Here is a 21,143-nt window from a genome sequence, read left to right as displayed (position 1 = left end):
GGGAGAAATTAGGCTGCTCCAATTATTTTTTTAAAAGATGTTATTTATTTATTTTAGAGAGGGGGCAGGGATGGAGAAAGAAAGGGTGAGAAACATCGAAGTGCAATCTTTTTTCTTTTTTTTTTTTAAGGAAAAAGTGATCGTATTAAAACTCTCTCTTGTTCCTCTTTCCAGACAGATTGGTGGGTCTGGGTGAAAGGGCAGAAAAATTGACTACCCCTTAGGTCCAATGATGGAGAAGTCTTCTGAAATGACTGGCTCACTCTCCAGCCCTCTCACTAAGGGGGAAGTGACAGATTCAGATTCTTCGAAGAATCAATAAAAGCATCTTTGCCTGAAGCGGCTCTTTGAGAAGAGCAAGAATCGATGAACAAAGCAACAAGAATACCACGCTGTTAAGGAGGCGAGTAGGCAAGACTTGGATGAACTGAAATGTCCTCCAGCCCAGAGGCCTCGCCTAGCTACGCACTGCGCGGCCCGGCCCAGCGCAGGCAGGCGAGAACACAATAGACCACACACCTGCTTCTCATCCCCAGCCCCACACCACTTCAAAGGCCACGGCAAGCAGCCAACAAACTTGCCTCTTCTGTGGTGTCTTTCATTTAGTGTTGTTTTTTCATGAAGTGGGAGGGAAATGATTTGGGGCCCAACAGGGATCTGGGTGTAGGGAGGGCGCGGGTGGAGATGGGAGTGGAGATATAAATGACAGAACATAAGTGAAAGACTTTTTTAAAAGTCTAGATCCACAGTCTTATTTGTTGTCATAAAGGGAACAGTCATTTCCATTCCTTTCCATCCTTCTTTAATCCTTATCTACTAACTCGGGAAGGCAATGAAAAAGGAGGGCTCCAATCCGGAGTCTGCAGAGGCGCAGGGCTTCCCTGCACCAGGTTCAGCGGGACGGCGAGGGTGTGCTGGAAGTGCCCCCCCCCCCCGCCCGCACACTCACCGCGCGCGGACACACACACACACACACTCACACACAACGCCGCCTCACCTTCTCGATCGCCTGGTCCACGGCCTTCTGGAACACCCGGGCCACTAGCAGCGTGACGCTGGTCACTAACAGGAGCAGGGACAACGTCCCCACCGCGTAGAAGCAGCACCTGCCCATTCTGCGCGCGGCTCACAGGCAGGGCAGCGAACGCCGGCGACCGAACAGGAAGGGGGAGAGGCCGCCGCTGCAGCCGTCGCAGGATTGGCGGTTACACCAGGGACCCCGGGACGCCCGCCGGCCGGGCGGTGCGCTGGGCTCCGTGATCGGCGGCGAGGCGAGGGGGCCCGCGGGGCACCAGGCCGGCCGGCCGGCCCGGGAGGGGAACGAGCCGCTTTGGTTTCGGTTTCCCCGCTAGGGCAGCTGCGGCGCCCGCCTGGAGCGGCTCCGGAGCCAAAAAGGGAGCGCGTAGGCCGTGACGCTCTGCTGCCGGCTCGCCGCAAACTCTGGAGGCCACCGCCAGCAGCTGCGCGGGGAGCGGGCGGGGCGGAGGCCGAGCCCGCAGTCATGTGCCCCGCGGCGGAGGCGGCGATTCGGCCCGCGGGAGCCGCGCCTATCCCGGGCTGCCCCCAAGCGCCTGCGGCTCCCTGACCCCGGCCAGGCCCCGCCGCGACCCCTCCCGCTCGCTGCAGGCCCCGCGGGCGTCCCCCAGATCGCCTGTCCTCCTTGGCTCATTCACATACTCTCTCCGCAGATACCTACTGCGGGACTACCAAGTGCCACGCGCTGGGCTTTCCGGACGGATGCAACATTGTCCCAGCTCTGGGCAGGCTCACAAGGGAGCGGAGACGCTGTTGCAACAATTACAGCACAGTGTAGCAGTGCTTTGATTCACGAGGTGCGTGCTGAGATCTGTGCCAAGGAGCGCGGCTGCCCTGTGACCCAGGACCCCACAAATGAACTGGGTCTTGGTGGATGTGTAAGGGTTTGTTCCGTGAGGGGTGTGTACAAGGGAGGGAAGAGGCATTCCGAGGAGAAGAAAAAGGCGTGACAAGACTTTGGAAGTGAAAGAGCAGGATGGTAGGAGGAAAGAAGGAAGTTCCTTTTGATTGTAGGCTCAGGTGTGCAGATTGTGGAGGTGTTAAGGCCTATTGAGATCAGACTTTGAAGGGCTCTTTGTGTCTCAGGGAAGAATTGGGACTTTATGTCAGCAATGGGAGTCAGCAAGAAGCTTCAAGCAGGTGGCCCTGACGTTGGCATCAGCTTTGCTCACCTTTATGCTCCAGGCACCCAGGCTAAAGTCTGCACATAGCAGGGACTCAATAAATATTAGTGGAATGAATGTCAACTATGTGTCAGGCTGTGGCTGGGTGCTTTCATACACCCACTTATTTTATATCCACAGCCTCCCTGTGAGCATGTGGCTGTTTGTCCCAGTCCCTCAAAAGCAGTGCCAGACAGGAGTGCTGTGCAAGAGATTTATAAGGAAAATGGACAGAGAGCTGGACCTGGGATGCAAGTGTGATCCTTGTGAAGGAGAGAGGCAAGGAAGGAAGGTTGGGTTGAAGGAAGCATCTTATACTACAGTGCAACTCTAAGAAAGTTCAGCAATGCCCTGAAGGATCCTTGAGCCAAACTGGCCTGTCCCAGGATTCTGGCACTTTCCAGGCATAGGCCTCTTGTGTTTGGTCATGGGATGGTAGCAGCCCTAGGAAACTGGCCTTGGCACTGACAGACAACTATCAGAGGACAGATTTCAGAGCTCAGCAGCTGGTACAGGGCCTTTGGTCCATGATGCTCTTGCCCTGGAAAATCTGAGAAGTACATTTTCTTGGTCACGGTAGCAGTAGTATTCCCATTTTCCACACAAGGAAAACAAGGTGCTGCGAGATAAGTAACCTAACAAGCTCAAACAGTTGCTGAGTGATGGATCCTGCCTGGACCAGAATGCAGGTCTAGTGGCCTCTGAAACCCTCACTTTTTCTACTCTGTATTACTGCCTCCCAGCTACCATCAATGAGAATCTGGGGACAGGGAATTCACCTGGGAGACTTTGCTAAGGCCATAATAAGATGCTGTGATGCATTAGAAATGGTGGCAAATTCTTTGACACTCCTATTGGGAGGTGAGGTCTGTACCTTCTCCCTTTGATTTTGTGCTGGATTTAGTGATTTGTTAAATCCATAGAATACACTTGAAATCGCCATATCCTGGAACTTCTGAAGCTAGATGGCAACTATCTTGCAACTTCTGCCCAGGCCTCTGGAATTCGTTGCTCTTGGCCCTGATCCACCACTAGGTCAGCTACCCTGGGACCTCCACGTGGAGAGAACATAGGAGACACTGCAAAGAGATGCCTTGTTGGCCCTCTAGTGTCCCCAGCCATTTGAGTCATGGGCCCTAGGCATATGCAGCAGAGCGGTCTTTCCTTGCCCTGCCCGAAATGCAAAATAAAGGATTGTTGTTTCAAGCCACTAAGCTTTGGCGTAGTGTGTTACTCAGTTTTAGATAAACTGGAGCAAGTTGTGAGGGAAGGGCTGAGCCTGGCACATTCTCAGTGACAGTGACTGCCCACGCCCAGCTCTACCCAGACCCTATTAAAGGTCTCAGAGAACCAGACCTGGGTAGGGTCTGGAATGATTCAAGTCTTCCAAGTGTCATGGCAACAGTGTCCGGGTGGTTCCCCAACCTCATTTATCCATAATTAGCAGCCTTTCATTATCCTCAGTTCTGCCCCATCTCTGCTTTAGATTCCAGCTATCTAGCTAAACTCTGCCCTGTGCCTCAGTTTGCTTAAGGGGCCATGCTAGCCCACTCATCCCCTCCCTAGGCCTTGGTTGGGGTTTTTCTGCAGTCTATATGTGTCCTCTCCTTCATTAACCAGAAAAAAGATTTGGTAACCTGTCTGCCTGTTTGGCAACTACCGAGTTCCCCTCAGGATCAGATTGAATGCTGTCTCCCCCATATCCCGATTAAGACCAGATTCTATGCTGGCTTCACTCTTGGAAGCAAACTCTATAGTTACCCACCTGTGCTGGCCATGGACCACCAATCTCAGTTCAGTCTTTCTTCTCATTATTCATTGAGGTCCCTTCTTGCATCTTGCTTGGGCAACTAGGGAATAACAGACTGTGGGAATGGAGGGAGAGACCCAGATTTGACAAACACATCTCTGTGTGGGGAGACTTTCTGAACAAGAGTTTCCAGCTCAGTTGTCCTCAGTTTACCTTCCCTTCGAGGCTCTCTCATGTGGGCAACACCACTCTTTTGTTCCCACTGTCAGGCGGTTAGTAAGCTGCTTCCCCTTTAAAACTGTGGTTCATTCTGTACAAAAAATCTCTTTCTTGCTTCCTCTTAAAACCACTGACCAGACGAGCATTTTAAAAATCTACTAAATATAAGAGAGAACAAGAAAGACCTACTTACAGAAAATAAAAACAACTTAAAAAAAAACCTTACGTCCCCAAAATAGAAGTCTGTGTGATCGAATAGTAATTTCTGCCTTATTTTAAGGCACTGACACAACTTTTTAGCACTTGGCGTGGCATCCTGTTCAGTTCCATCTTCTCCACCCAGTGGCAGCTACTGACAGGGACTCTACTCAAAGCCCCCAAATTCTCATGCAAGCTTCCCAAAGCCCCTTGGTACCTCCTCCTCATTTCTAATCTACAGGATGTGTCACTTCCAGTGCTAATTGGCACTATTAAGTTTTTTTTGTGTGTGTGTGCCACAGAATCATCTCACCCTACAGGTGAGATTCAATCTCTCCCTGCAGGGAGTGGCTGCTGCATGGCAGCTACACAGACTAATAACCCCCTATCGCACTCAGCAGGGGCAGACCGAGTGGGAAGAGACTAGTGCTTCTACTGGGTAGGTGGGGAGGGTAGCGCCCTGGCAGGGAGACAATCAGGAATTTTCCCTGACCTCATTGTACCTACAATCAGAAGAACAAGAACTTTGAGAAGACCAGGTGCCCTCAGGAATGAATGAATGTTGGTGCCTGTTACAAATTATACAATCATTCAGGACATAGGAGAAAGAACTTCCTTCACAGACTCTAAGACAGGCTCTAAGGCTGTTAACAGACTAAGACTGGGGGAAGCAAGAAGGACAATTTGGGCCCCACCTTAAATTTAGAATAAGTTTATACTGATATATTGATATATTAAATTTATATTGATATACTCAAGGGAGGTTCATTATATAGTCATTGCATACTTTTATGTTAAAAGTGTTAAGGTGTTAAATGTAAACATTTAAAATACACCTCAATTCTTACCACCCTGTAAGCAGATGATCTCCAAATATCACAGTCAACAGCTCTTCTTTTCTTTGTAGGGTTCTGCTGCTCCCCTGCTTAAATCTGGGCTGGCCTTGCATCCTACTTCAACCAAGAGAATGTGATGGAACTGATGATAGAGGCCAGTTCCAGGTCTCAGCCCTAAGAGGCCTGGCAACTCCTTTCTTTACCTTCCTGGGATTCAACTACCATGGTAGAAGCTCAGATTCCACCAGTGGATGAGGAGAAGCCATGTGAACAGGAACCACAGAACGAGAGGCCATCAGAGATGTCACAGCCCGTCTATCTCCTAGATGAAACAGAGGTGGAACAGAGATGACAAGCCCTCTTTGCTGAGCCCTGCCCAAACTACAGAATTTTGAGCAAATAAATGAATGTGTATTAACTACTAAGTTTTAGGGTGGTTTGTTATGCCATGATAGGTAACTGCAACACCGTATTTTGTTATTTATTAATTATTTTAATATTCCAGGGGCCTAAAAAAGAATGAAAGAAACCCTAGGCCTTGGTTACTTTGTGATCCTCCTGACTCTAAGAGGTTTCTAAAATTCTTGGCTTTCATACTATTATTTGTAGGTGACCTATAAAAATCTATCATTACACCCTAGTGATTTCTAAATGTTTGTGGAGCATTCTTTTTTTTTTAAGTATATTTTATTGATCATGCTGCCACAGTAGTTCCAACTTCCTTCCCCTTTGCTCCCCTCTGCCCCGCACCCCCCCTCCCCCCCCCGCTCCAGCAATCCACCACCCCCAAGTTCATGTCCATGAGTCCTGCCTACAAGCTCTTTGGCTTTACCCCTTCCTATACCACTCCCAACATCCATCCCCCTGTCCACTTTGCACCAACTGACCATGCCTCTCAGTCCCAGCACCACTTCCCCATCTCTCCCCCTCCCCCCTCCCAGCTGACAACCCTCCAAATGATCCCCACACCTATGATTCTGTTCCTACTCTAGTTTGCCCAGTTGGATTCTATTTCTATTTTCTAGATTCGGTTGTTGATAGTTGTGAATTTGTTGCCATTCCAGTGTTCATAACTTTGATCCTCCCCTTCCCAAGTAAGTCCCCTCGACATTCCACACAACAATGGCTCAGTGATGATGAACCCTTTCAGCTTCACCCTGTCTGGGAAGCACTCCTTCTGCCCCTCCATTCCAAATGACAGCCTTGCTAGATAGAGTAATCGTGGTTGTAGGTTGTTTTTCATCACATTGAATACTGCCTTCCAGTCCTTTCCTGCCTGCAAAGTGTCCTTGGAGAAATCAGCTGATAGTCCTATAGGCAGCCCCCTGTAGGCAACTCTCCGCCTCTCTCTTGCCACCCCCAGGACTCTGTCTTTATCTTTCACCTTTGACATCTCAGTCATGATGCATCCTTGTGTGGTCCCCTGTGGGTCCAGCTTACCCAGGACTCTCCATGCCTCCCGGACCCATACGTCCATCTCCTTCGCAAAATTTGGGAAGCCTTCCCAAAATTACCCAAAGGTAATTGTCTTCTTTTCTCTTGCTGCTTTTAAGATTCTCTCTTTATCTTGAACCCTTGGCATTTCAATTATGATGTGTCTTGGTGTGGTCCTCTTTGGGTCTAGCTTGTTTGGGACTCTGTGCTTCCTGGACTTGTATGTCTATTTCATTTGCTGAATTAGGGAAGGTTTCCTTCATTATTTTTTCGCATAAGCTTTCAATTTCTTGCTCTTCCTCTTCTTCTGGCATCCCAATGGTTTGGATGTTGGCATGTTTAAAGTTGTCCCAAGGTTCCGAAGCCTCTCCTCATATTTTTCTATTCTTGTTTCCTCATTCTGTACTGGTTGATTGTTTTTTTCTTCCTTATATTCCAAATCATTGATTTGAACCCTGGTTTCCTTCCCTTCACCATTGGTTTTATGTGGATTTCCCTTTGTTTCACTTAGCATAGACTTCACTTTTTCCCTTCTGTGTTTGCTGTACTCAAGCATATCTTTCAATCCTGTGAGCATCTTTATCACCAGTGTTTTGAATTCTACATCTGTTAGGTTGGCTATTTCCTCGTCACTTAGTTCTCTCACCGGAACCTTGGTCCATTCCCCCTTTTGGGCCATAGTTCTCTGTCTCCTCATTCTGACAGGCTCCTGTGTTTGTTTGTCTCTGTGTCCCAGCTAGAGCTGTCGCTCCTGTTACGTTCAAGGGGTGGAGCCTTAGGGATTAATCAGTACAGGGTAACCTGTTTCACCACGTTGTGGCACTGTATGTGGGGGAGGGGTCTGAGAGGGAACAATGCCACCTTCCCAGCACTCGCCCCTTTTCCAGGCACCTCTCCCACTTCCACATCGGACTGGCACCCCTCTAGCTGCTGCCCTGGCCATCGTTCTCAGAGTGGGTGGGTCTATGGATGTTCTAGGACCACGAGGGCCCTTTAAACAAGCAGACTCTGTGCAGTTGCTGCCTCCATCCCAATCCCCACTGGTCTGCACAGTCAGAGGCAATGAGACTTGATTTTCTCTGGTGCTGGGTGTGGGCTGCAAGGTCCTGTGAGGAGTTGGGAAAGCTCCCCAGGTGTTCCTCCTGAGTTTTTAAAACATGTGACTGTGCTTTCTGCCAGCCTGCCCCTGCCACTGCCGCTGCTGCTGCTGCCACTACACTGCATCCTCTCCATCCCAGCTCCGCCCATCCTACCTGTCTGGTCGAGTATTTCTTCTTTATATCTTTGTTTGCTGGACTTCCATGTAGTTTGATTTTCTGGAACTTCTGGTTGTTTCTAGTTTTGAGGTAGTTGTATTCCTTCTTAGTTGTGGAGGGAGACGCAGCATGTCTGTTTACGCCTCCATCTTGGCTGGAAGTCCCCTGTGGAACATTCTTAACCCTGAGCAATGCAGGATCCATAAGAAAGAATTTCTGTCTTCTCCCCTTTGATCTTACCAACCACTCCAAACTCCTTTTTTTACAGAGCTTCCTTATGACACCAGCTGTAGCTCTCTGAGTGAGGCTTCTTTACCAGGCACATGATATCATACTCACAGCATGCCAGGGCAGAGGAAATCTGAAGTTGTCCATGACACTGTCTGCTGCCTCTTCCAACCAAGAAGCCCTGTGGATTCCCCATTTACATCTTTGTTCCTCATCATAGGGGGATATTTTTTAATTTGCTTGGTTTTGGTTTTATTCTGCTTGGGGTTGTAGGAAAACGAGAATCCCACTCTTCAAATCCTTCTCCTTTTTTTTTGTTCCTCTAAGCATACAGAGCTTTTAAAACATGTAGGAAGAAATAGCCTATGTTTCTTCTTCCTCTCCCATCCCTAAAGCCACAAGCATAATCTCTGGTGAGATGAGGGAGTGGGGTGGGAGGCAGAGGATCAGGGAAGAGAAAGAGATAGTGGGCACAATGGTTAATGTGTCAGCAATATCTGCTGCCCAGCACTGTGTTGGACCCTGGACTCACATTACTTCATTTAACCCTCACAAGGTCCTATGAAGTAGAAACTCTATCTCTATTTTAAGGATGAGGAAACTGAGGTACAGAGAGGTTAACAAAGTAACCCAAAGTCACATGGCCAGTAAGAAGCAAAGCTAGTACTGAAACCCAAGTCCATAAGACTCTTAAGTGAGGTGCTTAGCCTCTTAACCACTACTTGGGACTTCTGGCCTAAGGATTTCTGAGAGCAAAGGGAAAAAGGTGCATATATTGACAAAAAAGCTGTGCAGTACCAATATTCTTGGTGAGGTGAACAACCAAGAAAGGCAGTAGGGTTGGCATTAGCTGTTTAAGAGAAGGGACACAGTACTTCTGGTTTTGATGTCTAGGTTAGGCTGCCTGGCGCCAATATTCATGTTCTTGGTACTCCTGTTTTAGCTCTGACACCAAAACAAAGTGGAATAATCAGTTTGAATATTGTACACAAATGACATAGTTTAGAGAGATTAAAGAACATTTTAATTAATTGTCCCAAACCAATAGAAACCTGTAAGACTGGCTATTCAGGTTTAAGTCACTCTATAGTTATCACAAGAATTTTAAAGGAAAATAATGCAAACAGACAGACATTGAATGATTCACCCCAGTGTATGCACAGCTATCTAGGTTTCTTTGTTTCTGTAGTAACTGAGTTGTCTTATGACCATGACCAAGTCTGGAACTTTTCTTGTTACGTTTATTTCATGCAATGAGATGATCAAAGGTGTAATGTCTGAAAAACACATTTTAGGTCAAAGTTGGCTTGATTTAGTATGAAGAACAGTAGAAGTATGATGCAGGGTTAATTTTAGTGCTGCCTATCTGTCTCAGTCCTGTTCCATATACTGTCTGTATCACAGAAAATAAAGTCCAGACATTTTGAGTTTCAGTTCATGAATGAGTTTGGTGTATGTCCCCCAACTCCACAGAGACTGACCATAAATTCAACCAACATTTGTATAGCTCCTTGTAAACTACATGCTAGGAGCTGAGAATGCTGATAAATTATTTCTTGCCCTCCAATGGCTCAAATTCAACGATAGATTCAACCTACAGAAGGTAGGGTTCCTAGCTCAGCTCACTCATCGCCAAGAGTTCAGCAGGCAAAAGCAACTATCAAGCCAGCAAGGAGCAGACTTAAAAGAAGCAAATCAAATTAATCTCTGGCAGGTGCTCAGGCCCAGATTCCCAAGGAAGCCTAGGAGGAATGTGATGGGAAGGAGAAAAGTAGGGTGCTCACCCATGTCAGGTTCAAAGGAATAATATTTTAGCTTTCTGCCGGTGGACGCCGCTGAGTAAGCATCGTTCAAGTCTCCTGCCCTGAAGTCGTCATGTCTAAGTCAGAGTCTCCCAAAGAGCCGGAACAGCTACGAAAGCTCTTTATTGGAGGTTTGAGCTTTGAAACAACAGATGAGAGTCTGAGGAGCCATTTTGAGCAATGGGGAACGCTCACAGACTGTGTGGTGATGAGAGATCCAAATACCAAGCGCTCCAGAGGCTTTGGGTTTGTCACATACGCCACTGTGGAGGAGGTGGATGCAGCCATGAATGCTAGACCACACAAGGTAGACGGAAGAGTTGTGGAACCAAAGAGGGCTGTCTCAAGAGAAGATTCTCAAAGACCTGGTGCACACTTAACTGTGAAAAAGATTTTTGTCGGTGGTATTAAAGAAGACACTGAGGAACATCACCTAAGAGATTATTTTGAACAATATGGGAAAATTGAAGTGATTGAAATCATGACTGACTGAGGCAGTGGCAAAAAGAGAGGCTTCGCTTATGTTACCTTTGATGACCATGACTCTGTAGACAAGATTGTCATTCAGAAATACCATACTGTAAATGGCCACAACTGTGAAGTGAGAAAAGCCCTATCTAAGCAAGAGATGGCTAGTGCTTCATCCAGCCAAAGAGGTCGAAGTGGTTCTGGAAACTTCGGAGGTGGTCGTGGAGGTGGTTTTGGTGGGAATGACAACTTTGGTTGTGGAGGAAACGTCAGTGGTCGAGGTGGCTTTGGTGGTAGCCGTGGTGGTGGTGGATATGGTGGCAGTGGGGATGGCTATAATGGATTTGGTAATGATGGAAGTAATTTTGGAGGTGGTGGAAGCTACAATGATTTTGGCAATTACAACAATCAATCTTCAAATTTTGGACCCATGAAAGGAGGAAACTTTGGAGGCAGAAGCTCTGGCCCTTATGGTGGTGGAGGCCAATACTTTGCCAAACCACGAAACCAAGGTGGCTATGGTGGTTCCAGCAGCAGCAGTAGCTATGGCAGTGGCAGAAGGTTTTAATTACTACCAGGAAACAAAGCTTAGCAGGAGAGGAGAGCCAGAGAAGTGACAGGGAAGCTACAGGTTACAACAGATTTGTGAACTCAGCCAAGCACAGTGGTGGCAGGGCCTAGCTGCTACAAAGAAGACATGTTTTAGACAATACTCATGTGAATGGGCAAAAAACTCGAGGACTGTATTTGTGACTAATTGTATAACAGGTTATTTTAGTTTCTGTTCTGTGGAAAGTGTAAAGCATTCCAAAAAGGGGTTTTTAATGTAGTTTTTTTTTTCCTTTTTTCTTTTTTTTTTTTGCACCCATGCTATTGATTGCTAAATGTAATAGTCTGATCATGACGCTGAATAAATGTGTCTTTAAAAAAACAAAAACAAAAAAAAAACAAAGGAATAATATTTTAGTATTTTAACTCCAGGTATATTCCAGTGGTAGCAGGAGCACATTTAAATACCTTGCCCAGCCAAATGCAATTTGTTCACTTGGACAAAAATCTTGGTTCTTGGGAAAAATCTCCCACCTGAACAGCTCCAGGGTGAACAACTCTCTACTCATGTCAAAGGGGAAAAAGGGCAACACCTTATCTTCTGAAGTAAGCAGGACAAGAATAACTGAGAGACAGAAAGAAGAGGGTCACGGGGAGAAACATCAGTGTGAGAGAGAAACATCAATTGGTTGTCTTCTTGTACACACCCTGACCAGGGCTTGAAGCTGCAACTTGGGTATGTGCCCTACTGGGAATCGAACATGTAACCCTTGAGTCTTCAAGGTGATACTCCAACCAACTGAGTCACATGGGTCAGGGTGAGATACGCTTAAATTTTAGACTTAGCATTTTTTACAAAAGTAAAATATCTTAAATATTTTTGTAAATTACATGTTAAGATCATAATATTTTTGGTACATTATGTTAAAGTTTATATATTATTAAAATTAATCTTATCTGTGTCTTTACTTTTTAAATTATAAGGCCTAGAACATTTAAAATTACATATATGACTATCATTTGTGGCTTACATTATAATTCTATTGGAGAGCATAGCTTTAGATCATCACAATACTGCATCCCCATAACAACCTTATAACATAGACTATTTTTAGGTCTATTTTATTGAAAAAGAAACTGCTGAGCAACCAAGACTCATCTACAAGAGGAGGGAGTACTCAGTCCACACTGAGGGAGCACCTTGATTACCCAGCTTGGGTTGTAGTGGAGGCTGGGCCACTGGACCCTACAGAACACCTATATTAGGCAATACTACCAAGACATGGAGTGAAAGCAGCTCTATCTAATACATAGAAACAAACACAGAAAGGCTGCCAAAATAAGGAGACAAAGAAACATGGTCCAAATGAAAGAACAGATCAAAACTCCAGAAAAAGAGCTAAACAAAATGGAGATAAGCAATCTAGCAGATGCAGAGTTCAAAACACTGGTTAAGAGAATGCTCAAAGAACTCAGTAAGGACCTCAACAGCATAAAAAAGGTCCAGTGAGAAACAAAGCATATACTAATTGAAACAAAGAAACATTTGCAGGGAAACAACAGTAGAGTGGATGAAGCCAAGCATCAAATCAATGATTTGGAATATAAGGAAGCAAAAAACAACCAATCAGAACAACAAGAAGAAAAAATAATGCAAAAAAGCAAGGATAGTGTACGCAGCCTCTGAAACAACTTCGAGAAGACCAATAGTTGCATCGTAGGGGTTCCAGAAGGAGAAGAGAAAGAGCAAGAAATTGGGAATCTGTTTGAAAAAATAATGAAAAAAAAAAATCCTTAATTTGGTGAAGCAAATAGGCATGCAAGTCCAAGAAGCACCAAGAGTCCCAAACAAGATGGATGCAAAGAGGCCCACTCCAAGACATATCATAATTAAAATGTCAAAGGTTAAAGATAAAGAAAGGATCTTAATAGTAGCAAGAGCAAAATAGTTAGTTACCTACAGGGGAGTTCTCATAAGACTGTCAGCTGATGTCTCAAAAGAAACTGCAGGCTAGAAGGGGTTGGCAAGAAATATTCAAAGCCATAAAAAGCGGGGACCTACAGCCAAGATTGCTCTACCCAGCAATCTAAAAAACAAACTAAACAAACAAGAACAGAGACAGAATCATCGATACAGAGAGCATTTGGATGGCTGCCAGATGGGAGGAGAGTGTGGGGCAATGGGTGAGAGGTGAGGGGATTATAGTATAGGAAATGGAGTGGCCAAAGAACTTACACACATGACCCATGGTCATAAACAATGATGGGGGGATTGCCTGAGGGAGTGGGGGGTGCTGGGTGGAAGGGGGCAACGGGGTAAAATCAGAATAACTGTAATAGCACAATCAAAATATAATTAAAAATAAATTAAAAAGAAAAAAGAAACTGCTGAGGTGTAGAGACTGCAAGTGAGTTGGCAGCCTTATTAAGAAGTAGGGCTATAATTCAAACTTAGGTCGGTCGTAGCTACTACATTATAGCTTGGTTTGAGTAAACATTTTTCTGGGTGACTCAAATGTAGAACTCTGGGCTAGAAAGTGGTTCTCCACTAATTGTTTGATGAGCTTGAGTGATTATCTTAATCTCCTCATGTCATGCCTAATATTAAGTCTAATCAGTCAATAATGCATTATTGTTTTATTTGAATCGCTTCTTTGGCTTCACAATCTATAAAAACAAAAATTCAGTACAGCTTAACAAATGTTTTTGTAGTATCACTTCGTACAATTGTAAAAAATCCCAATAAACACCATCAGATGTTAATTCCTGAGAGGAAGTTAATTACAGTATGTTTGGAGTAACACCAGGATTAAATGAGCAAAACAAACTTTAACTTCTCCATTTGTAAAATATCAATACTCACCTTAAGCTTAATGGATAACATACAATATGATTTCTAACTGATATTTATTATATTGGGGACTCTACATATGATTATTTTTCAGATATTTTTACAGTCTTACACAGTCTTCCAGAACTTGAATGACTTTGGATTAAGAAACTTATACAAACTCAAATTATGAAAGCAAAGGAAATCAAAACCCAATGCCATGGTTAAGTATTTCTTTTCTATTATTGTCTTATTTCCATTTAATTACACTGATGAGAATTCAAGTCCTTTCTCAGACACTCCAAATGCTCCTTGTTCTTAATTTTTTAGTGCATATATTGATCATAGTCTGAGCCCACTTGAGAAAGCAGATTACCCTTCGAGGCCATAGTTGACCCTTGAAAACATGAAGCAGGATTTTTTGTTATCACTTATATTCAGTTGTGAAACTACAAATCATAATCTCAGCTCATGTCTGAGTGCAGCTAACAAGAAAATCAGAGGACCTGGAATCTTCTTCAACTAGGTTCAGGTAAAATTGCCACAGAACTTTAGAACACCCCTGTTTATCTGGCAACTGTCAGAGGCTCTGGCTCCTGGCTTCTCCATCTGTCCCATGTTTTTGTTATTACTGCAGACCAACTTGGTTGGCTTTGGAGCAGGTATTGTTTCATAATCCACAGTGTGTTCTTTGAAATGATATTTCAGTGCCATGTGGTAATTACTTTTTTGCCAAGTTTTTCTTTCAACGTCAGTTACAGCACATTGCTTAATCTTACTCCTTAATTCATGGCACTCCATTATCAACTGGGTGTGCAAGGCCCTCACTTATTCATTCATTTATACAATCCTTTCTCTTTTTTTAAAAAGATTTTATTTATTCATTTTTAGAGAAAGGGGACAGGAGGGAGAAAGAGAGGGAGAGAAACATCGATTGGTAGCCTCTCGCATGCCCCCAACCAGAGGACCTGGCCTGCAACCCAGGCATGTGTCCTGACCAGGAATCAAACTGGGACCTTTCAGTTCACAGGCTGGTGCTCAATCCACTGAACCACACCAGCCAGGGCATTTATGCAATCCTTTCATCCTCCTCTACTTCTCTTCCTCTACCCTCTCAAGTCTTCTCTGAATGAGTGCTTGTAAAATGTATATTTTTGTTTGAATGTGTGCATTTTTAATTTATGTAAATCAAATTTTAGCAAAAATTTCATTGTTTCTTTCTTCACTCAGTACTACATTTTTAAAAATTTAACCATGTTGCTGAGTATATGTCTAAACTGTTATTTCTTTTATATTTTTTATAGAATTTTTATTTTGTTTTTCAATTACAGTTGTCCCATTTTTCTCCGTTGCTCCCCCCCACCCAGCCCACCCCTTCTCCCACAGTCATATCCCCCCCACTTTGTCCATGTCCATGAGTCATTTATACATGTTCTTTGACTAAACCCTTCCCTTACTTATCCCCCTTCTCTCCCTCCCCCCTACCCCCTATTGACTGCTATTCTGCTCTTTGTCCTATTTAGTTCGTTTGTTTGTGTTGTTCTTTAGTTTCCTGTATTAGGTGATATTAAACTGTTATTTCTAACTGATGCCTAGTTGTCCATCCATTTTTACCCGTGTGTATCTCGAGGTGGACATGCACATTGCCTTCAGCTCATCAATATTATTGAGTTGGCCTGAAAGTTCATATAGTTTTTTTCCTACCATGGCTCTAGTAGTGCTAAGTTGTCTTTAACATCATTTGAAACAATTTTGTTAGAGTGTATTGTGACAGCCATTTTAATATTGGAAATGGAAGGGGGAAAAAAAGCAACATTTTCAGCATGTTAAGTTTTATTATTTCAAGAAAGGTAAAAATGCAACTGAAACACACAAAAAAGATTTGTGCAGTGTATGGAGAAGATGCCATGACTGATCGAACACATCAAAAGTGGTTTGTGAAGTTTCTTAGTACTGTTGACATTTTAGCCAAATAATTCTTTGCTGTGGGGCTGCCTTATGCATTGAAAGATGTTTAGCAGCACCCCTGGCCTCTCCCCACTAGAAGCCAATAGCAGAAGATAACTGACATACTCAAAATATGCAAAATTAATTGTTATTAGTGAAAATGAAAAATGTGTCTTTTATGGGAAAAATGTAACTTAATGAACTTTTTGGCCAACCCGATACTAATAATGTTGCCACAAACATCTATATACATTTTTCCTAATGGGTGAGAATTTCTCTGGGTTCCTATACCAGGCGGTAGAAATGCTGGGTCATAAGGAACATGAATCAGTCAGGGTCCTACCTCGAAAACAAAAGCTGCTCTGTGTAAAACTGAGGGACTTCAATGCAGGGAGTAGGTTACAGAGTTGATGGAAGAGCTGAAAGCCAAACAGGGGATTTAAGGTAATTGAGAGATTAGCAACAGCAGGAAAGCCACAACAAAACTGCAGGAATTACTTCAGTAGGAGCCTGCGTCTGATAGAAGCTGGGAGCATATGGGGGCTGCCTGGTGGGAGAAAGAAAAGAAAGAAATACAGATATCTCCTTGGAGAGAGAGGAAGAAAGAGAAATACCCTGACTTATTTCTTTTCCCATCCGCAGTTTCCTATCAGTTCCATATACTTAGCTGAACTCACTCCCAAATGCAGCCTGCAGGTCCCAGGGCTTTCCTTTGGGTTTAGTGGGCTATTTTTCTAATTCGTTAAGTTGGGTTCTAGCTCATAATTTTCAAGATTTCTCTCTCTCTCCCTTTTCCCACATTTTACAACTTTCAAAAATTGTGGCAAAATACATACAACATAAGTAAATTTTAACCATTTTAAGTGTACGATTCAGTGGCAAGAATACATTTATAATGTTGTTCAACCATTACCACTATTTCCAAAAATTTTCTTCATCCCAAAGGTAAACTTTATAACCACTTAGCAATATCTCCCTATTCTTTCTTTTCCCAGTCCCAAGTCATCTCTAACTTTCTGTCTCAATAAATTTGTCTAATTTAGATACTTCATATAGTTTATAATCAAACTATATCAAAAATATTATCAAAGAAAATAAAAACAACTGACCAGCCTCCTTATAATGATTAATTTGAAATTTGTGCCAGTAACAGACTGTTTTGATTACAGTGACCTTGTAGTGTAGTTTGGTATCAGGTATTGTGATCCCTCAAACTTTATTCCTTTTTTCTCAAGATTTTGAGGCCATACTGGGTCTTTTTGGTTCCATATAAAATTTTGTAATATTTGTTATAAATCTGTGAAATATGCCATTGGTATTTTAATAGGAACTGTGTTGAATGTATAGATTGCTTTGGGTAGTATGGACATATTAATGATGTTACTTCTTCCAATCCATGAACATGGTATGTGCTTCCATTTATTTGTATCTTCCTCAATTTCTTTCTTCAGTGTTTTATAGTTTTCTGGATACAGGTCTTATACCTCCTTGGTTCAATTTATTCCTAGGTACTTTGTTTTTCTTATTGCTATAGTAAATGGGATAATTTTCTAGTTTCTCCGATAGTTCATTGTTGGTGTACAAAATTGCCATCAATTTCTGAATACTGACTTTGTATCCCACAAGACAAATACCATATGACCTCACTTATAAGAGGAATCTAATGAACAAAATAAACTAACATGCAAAATAGAACCAGAGGCATGGAATCATGGAATAGACTTAAAGCTATAAGAAGGGAGGAGGGAGGTGGGGACCATTTGAAAGAAGATGAAGAGATTAGTCAAAGAACATATATTAAGGATCTATGGACATGGACAAAGGTGTGGTGATTGACTATGAAAGTGGTGGACTGGCTGGGTGGAAGTGGGGGAAGATATTGGGACAAAAAATGTAATAGCATAAAGAATAAAAACAAAACAAAAACCAAGCATAAGCATTGTTTGAAAAAGCAGTAAGCAAAACAGACATGGCCCAGCTTATGGTAAATTTCAGTGGGAAAATGAAAATATCTTCTCAAAAGGCTGAAACATAACTTAACCAAGGATCCAGTCCTCACCCTTCCCTCTCCATGGTTTCCGCCCCGGGCTTGGGAGACCCCTGGGTTGCAGCGGCATTGTGCCGTACAGGGGCGACTTCTCCGGGAAAAGCAGGCGTGCGTGTCAGGGGTGGGCGGGGCAGCGGGGGTGCCTGCGTTGCCAACGCCCAGAGAGAATCACAACCAGGCGTGGCTTTGTGATGTCCTAGCAACCCAAGAGACCAAACGCCTAATCGCTGAAGGCTCAAATGTTCCGCCAGAGCTAGTGGTACGATGGCGGACCGCAAACGGCTCTTTCAGCCTAGTGCGAAAAACCTGATTGACGTGAACTGCAGGCCCTGGTAAATGCCGCTGTTGCCACGTGGGGGCGCCTGAAACCCGTTCTAGCTGAGGCTGGGGCTGGGGCTGAGGCTGGGGCTGGGGCTGGGCCCGGGACTGGGCCCTGGAGTGGGGGTGGTCAATAGCTAGGCAGGGCTCCGCTATAGGCCTGCCTGCCTTTGCTATTCAAGGTCCCCGCACCTAAATGACCAGAATATAACCAGAGCTCGACGCCACTCATTACAAAGGACATATTTTTTGGGTTATCCTTGCAAGCCCCGGAGGATGTAGATTGAAAAACCTATTCCAGATGGGAAAGTGATCATCCCAGAGTCCTCTGTGGAGACTGGTTTAGCCTACGACTCACCCTTTTCGGGGGTTTAGCCAACAAGATGGATTCCTACACCCCATGTGAGGGGTCTGATGTACCTGGAGCCCTTGGCCACCCAGCCAATGACTGGGGCAAGCTGAGCCTGTGTTGGGGGACTGCCTCGGTACCAGGGCAGTTTGTTGACATTTGGAATGCCAAGTGTCACAGCCACAGGGTCAGGATTCCAAGGCTTTTTGCCTTTGCTGGTTCCTTGAGCTGTTTATGAGAATGGAATTCCACTCTCTTGGAGGCTAAATGATGCGGTGGTAAAGATCCCAAAGTGTAGAATCAGAAAGGCTGGAGCCAAAGACCAGCGCTCCTCTTGCTTGCAAGGTAACCATAGGCAAGTTAGTTGCTCCTGTTTTTTGTTTGTTTGTTTGTTTGTTTGTTTTTAATATATATGCTTTATTGATTATGCTTTTACAGTTGTCCCAATTTCTTTTCCCTTTGTTCCCCTCCACCCAGTTACCCCCCTCCATCCCATTGTCTCCCCCCCTTAGTCTGTGCCCATTGGTTGTGCATATAGTTCTTCTCAACATCTTCCTATCTACTCCACTCCCTCCTACTATACTTCTTAATTCCTGTACCATCTCCCTCCCTTTCCCCCCTTCCCCGTCCCAGCTGACGTCCCTGCAATATGTTCCCCATACCTATAATTCTTTTCCCACTCTCGTTGCCTACTTAGTTTGCCTTTGTTTTGATTCCCTAGCTTCTGTTGTTGGTTGGTGTGATACAGTTTTCATTTTAATTTTCATGGCTTTGATCCTCTTTCTATTAAACAAGTCCCTTTAACATTTCATATAACAGTGGTTTGGATCTGATGAACTCCTTCAATTTTACTTTGTCCTGGAAGCACTTTCTCTGCCCTTCTATTCTGAATGACAGCTTCACTGGATAGAGTAATCATGGTTGTAGATTTCTGCTTTTCATTACTTTGAATATTTCTTGCCAGTCCCTTCTTGCCTGCAGAGTTTCTTTTGAGAAATCAGCTGACAGTCTTATTGGGACCCCTTTGTATGTGATTCTCTTCTCTCTTGCTGCTTTTAAGATTCCCTCTTTATCTTTAATTTTTGACATTTTGATTATAATGTGTCTTGGTGTGGTTCTCCCTGGGTCCAGTTGTTTTGGAACTGTCTGTGCTTCCTGGACCTGTAAGTCTATTTCTTTTTCCAAGTTAGGGAAGTTCTGCTTCATTATTTTTTCACATAATTTTTCAATTTCTAGTTCTTCTTTGCCTTCTGGCAATCCTATGATTCGGATGTTGGCCTGCTTAAAGCTGTCCCATAGGTTTCTGATCCTCTCCTCATTTTCCTCCCTTTTTGTTTCCTTTTTCTGCACTGGTTGACTGTTTGTTCCTTCCCTACCTTCTGATTTGTTGATTTGATTCCTGGTTTTCTTTCCCTCACCACTAGTTGCATATGTGTTTTCATTCATTTCAGCAGGATTAGCCTTTATTCCTTCCCTGTCTTGTTTAAGATCTGCTGTTAGGTCTGTAAGCTTTCTTATAACCAAAGATCTGAACTGAGCCTCAGAAAGATTTCCTATCTGCTGGTCCATTAGATGATATATTTGCTGTCTGGTCAGCTGCATGATTGGGATCTTTATCACGATCCCTGCCATCCTGACAGTTTTGTGTTTACCTCTGCTTGCTGGGCGGGGCTGTCGCACCTCCTATGCTATAGGGGGCGGAGTCCTGTGCACTCATCACTACCAGGTGATCCTTAGTTGCTCCTTCTGAGTTCAGTTTTTTTAAATGTAAAATGGAGACAATAAGAGGAATTCATTTTATAAGATGGCTGGGACCATGAACCAACATAGCACATGTGAAGCCATTACTGGCACATAGTATGTATACATGTTGGCAATTATGAGCTCTTTGCGAATTCCCTTTTTTGCTCATTTTCTAACTTGTTTTGAAGTAATTATAGACTAAAAATAAAATATGGACGCAGAAGTTCTCTCACAGTGTTTCAAATGAGAATCTACTTGTCCCCCTCCATGGTTTTGGAGGAGGTCTTGGACTCTGGGCATTGACTTTTGAAGATTTTTGCTCCGATAGACCTGTCCATGTTCTTGACTTGTTGGGCTTTGGAAAAGTGGTAGACTCATGTTTGACAGTGATGAAAAGCAGCAGAGAATCAGTTTTTAAAATACATTGAAAAGTGGAGATTGCTCTAGCACTAGACAAAATGATCTTGCTTGGACACAACCTGGGTGGGTTCTTGGCTGCTGCTCCCTCACTATAGTGCCCATCAAGGGCAAATCATTTCATTTTAGTGGAGCCTTGGGGCTTCCCCCAGCCATGGGACCTTGCTGATCAAGACAGACCAATTCCACTTTGGACCAGAGCCTTTGGAGCAGCACCGACACGTGGGAACCCTTTAGCTGGCCTCAGGATCACAAGACACTTTGGTTCAAGTCTAGTACAGCATTTGAGGTCTGATTTCAAATGGAAGTGTTCTTCTACATTTGAAGATGATACTGTGACAGAATACATCTACCACTGTAAAGTACAACTCCAAGTAGTGAGACAACATTTAAAAATGTGACTGTTCCCTCTGGATGGGCAGAAAGACCAATGGTCCAGCAAATTGGTTAAATGGACCCTGACATTCCAGTTTCAGGAATTACATAGAGTAAAGAAGACAGGAGAGGGGCCTTGCACAGGCCAGGGATAATGTGACCTGAACTAGGAGTATGAT

General features: G+C 44.0%; 1 protein-coding gene, 1 long non-coding RNA gene and 2 pseudogenes across 3 annotated transcripts in view; 3 read left to right on the top strand and 1 right to left on the bottom strand.

The window, feature by feature from the left end:
* SCARB2 (scavenger receptor class B member 2) overlaps positions 1-1,465 on the bottom strand; it is a 56,086-nt gene extending 54,621 nt beyond the window's left edge. For both annotated transcript variants that reach the window (XM_090266737.1, XM_090266738.1), the window contains exon 1: positions 998-1,465. In XM_090266737.1, the coding sequence (XP_090122863.1) occupies positions 998-1,114 (117 nt within the window). In that variant the 5' untranslated portion in view covers positions 1,115-1,465. The remainder of the gene's footprint in view (positions 1-997) is intronic.
* LOC150019938 (uncharacterized) lies at positions 965-5,626 on the top strand. Its single transcript, XR_016509101.1, has 2 exons — positions 965-1,832; positions 5,273-5,626. It is a non-coding gene; the product is annotated as an uncharacterized LOC150019938 (long non-coding RNA).
* A 4,314-nt stretch (positions 5,627-9,940) lies between these two features.
* LOC150019937 (heterogeneous nuclear ribonucleoprotein A1-like) lies at positions 9,941-11,102 on the top strand (annotated as a pseudogene).
* A 6,924-nt stretch (positions 11,103-18,026) lies between these two features.
* LOC150019936 (1-acylglycerol-3-phosphate O-acyltransferase ABHD5 pseudogene) lies at positions 18,027-21,076 on the top strand (annotated as a pseudogene).
* The last annotated feature ends 67 nt before the right edge of the window (positions 21,077-21,143 follow it).

The sequence above is a fragment of the Furipterus horrens genome, unplaced genomic scaffold (genome assembly GCF_987537825.1).
Source record: "Furipterus horrens unplaced genomic scaffold, mFurHor1.1.pri manual_scaffold_2, whole genome shotgun sequence".
Classification (NCBI taxonomy): Eukaryota; Metazoa; Chordata; class Mammalia; order Chiroptera; family Furipteridae; genus Furipterus; species Furipterus horrens.
This window is presented reverse-complemented; position numbering and strand designations above follow the sequence as displayed.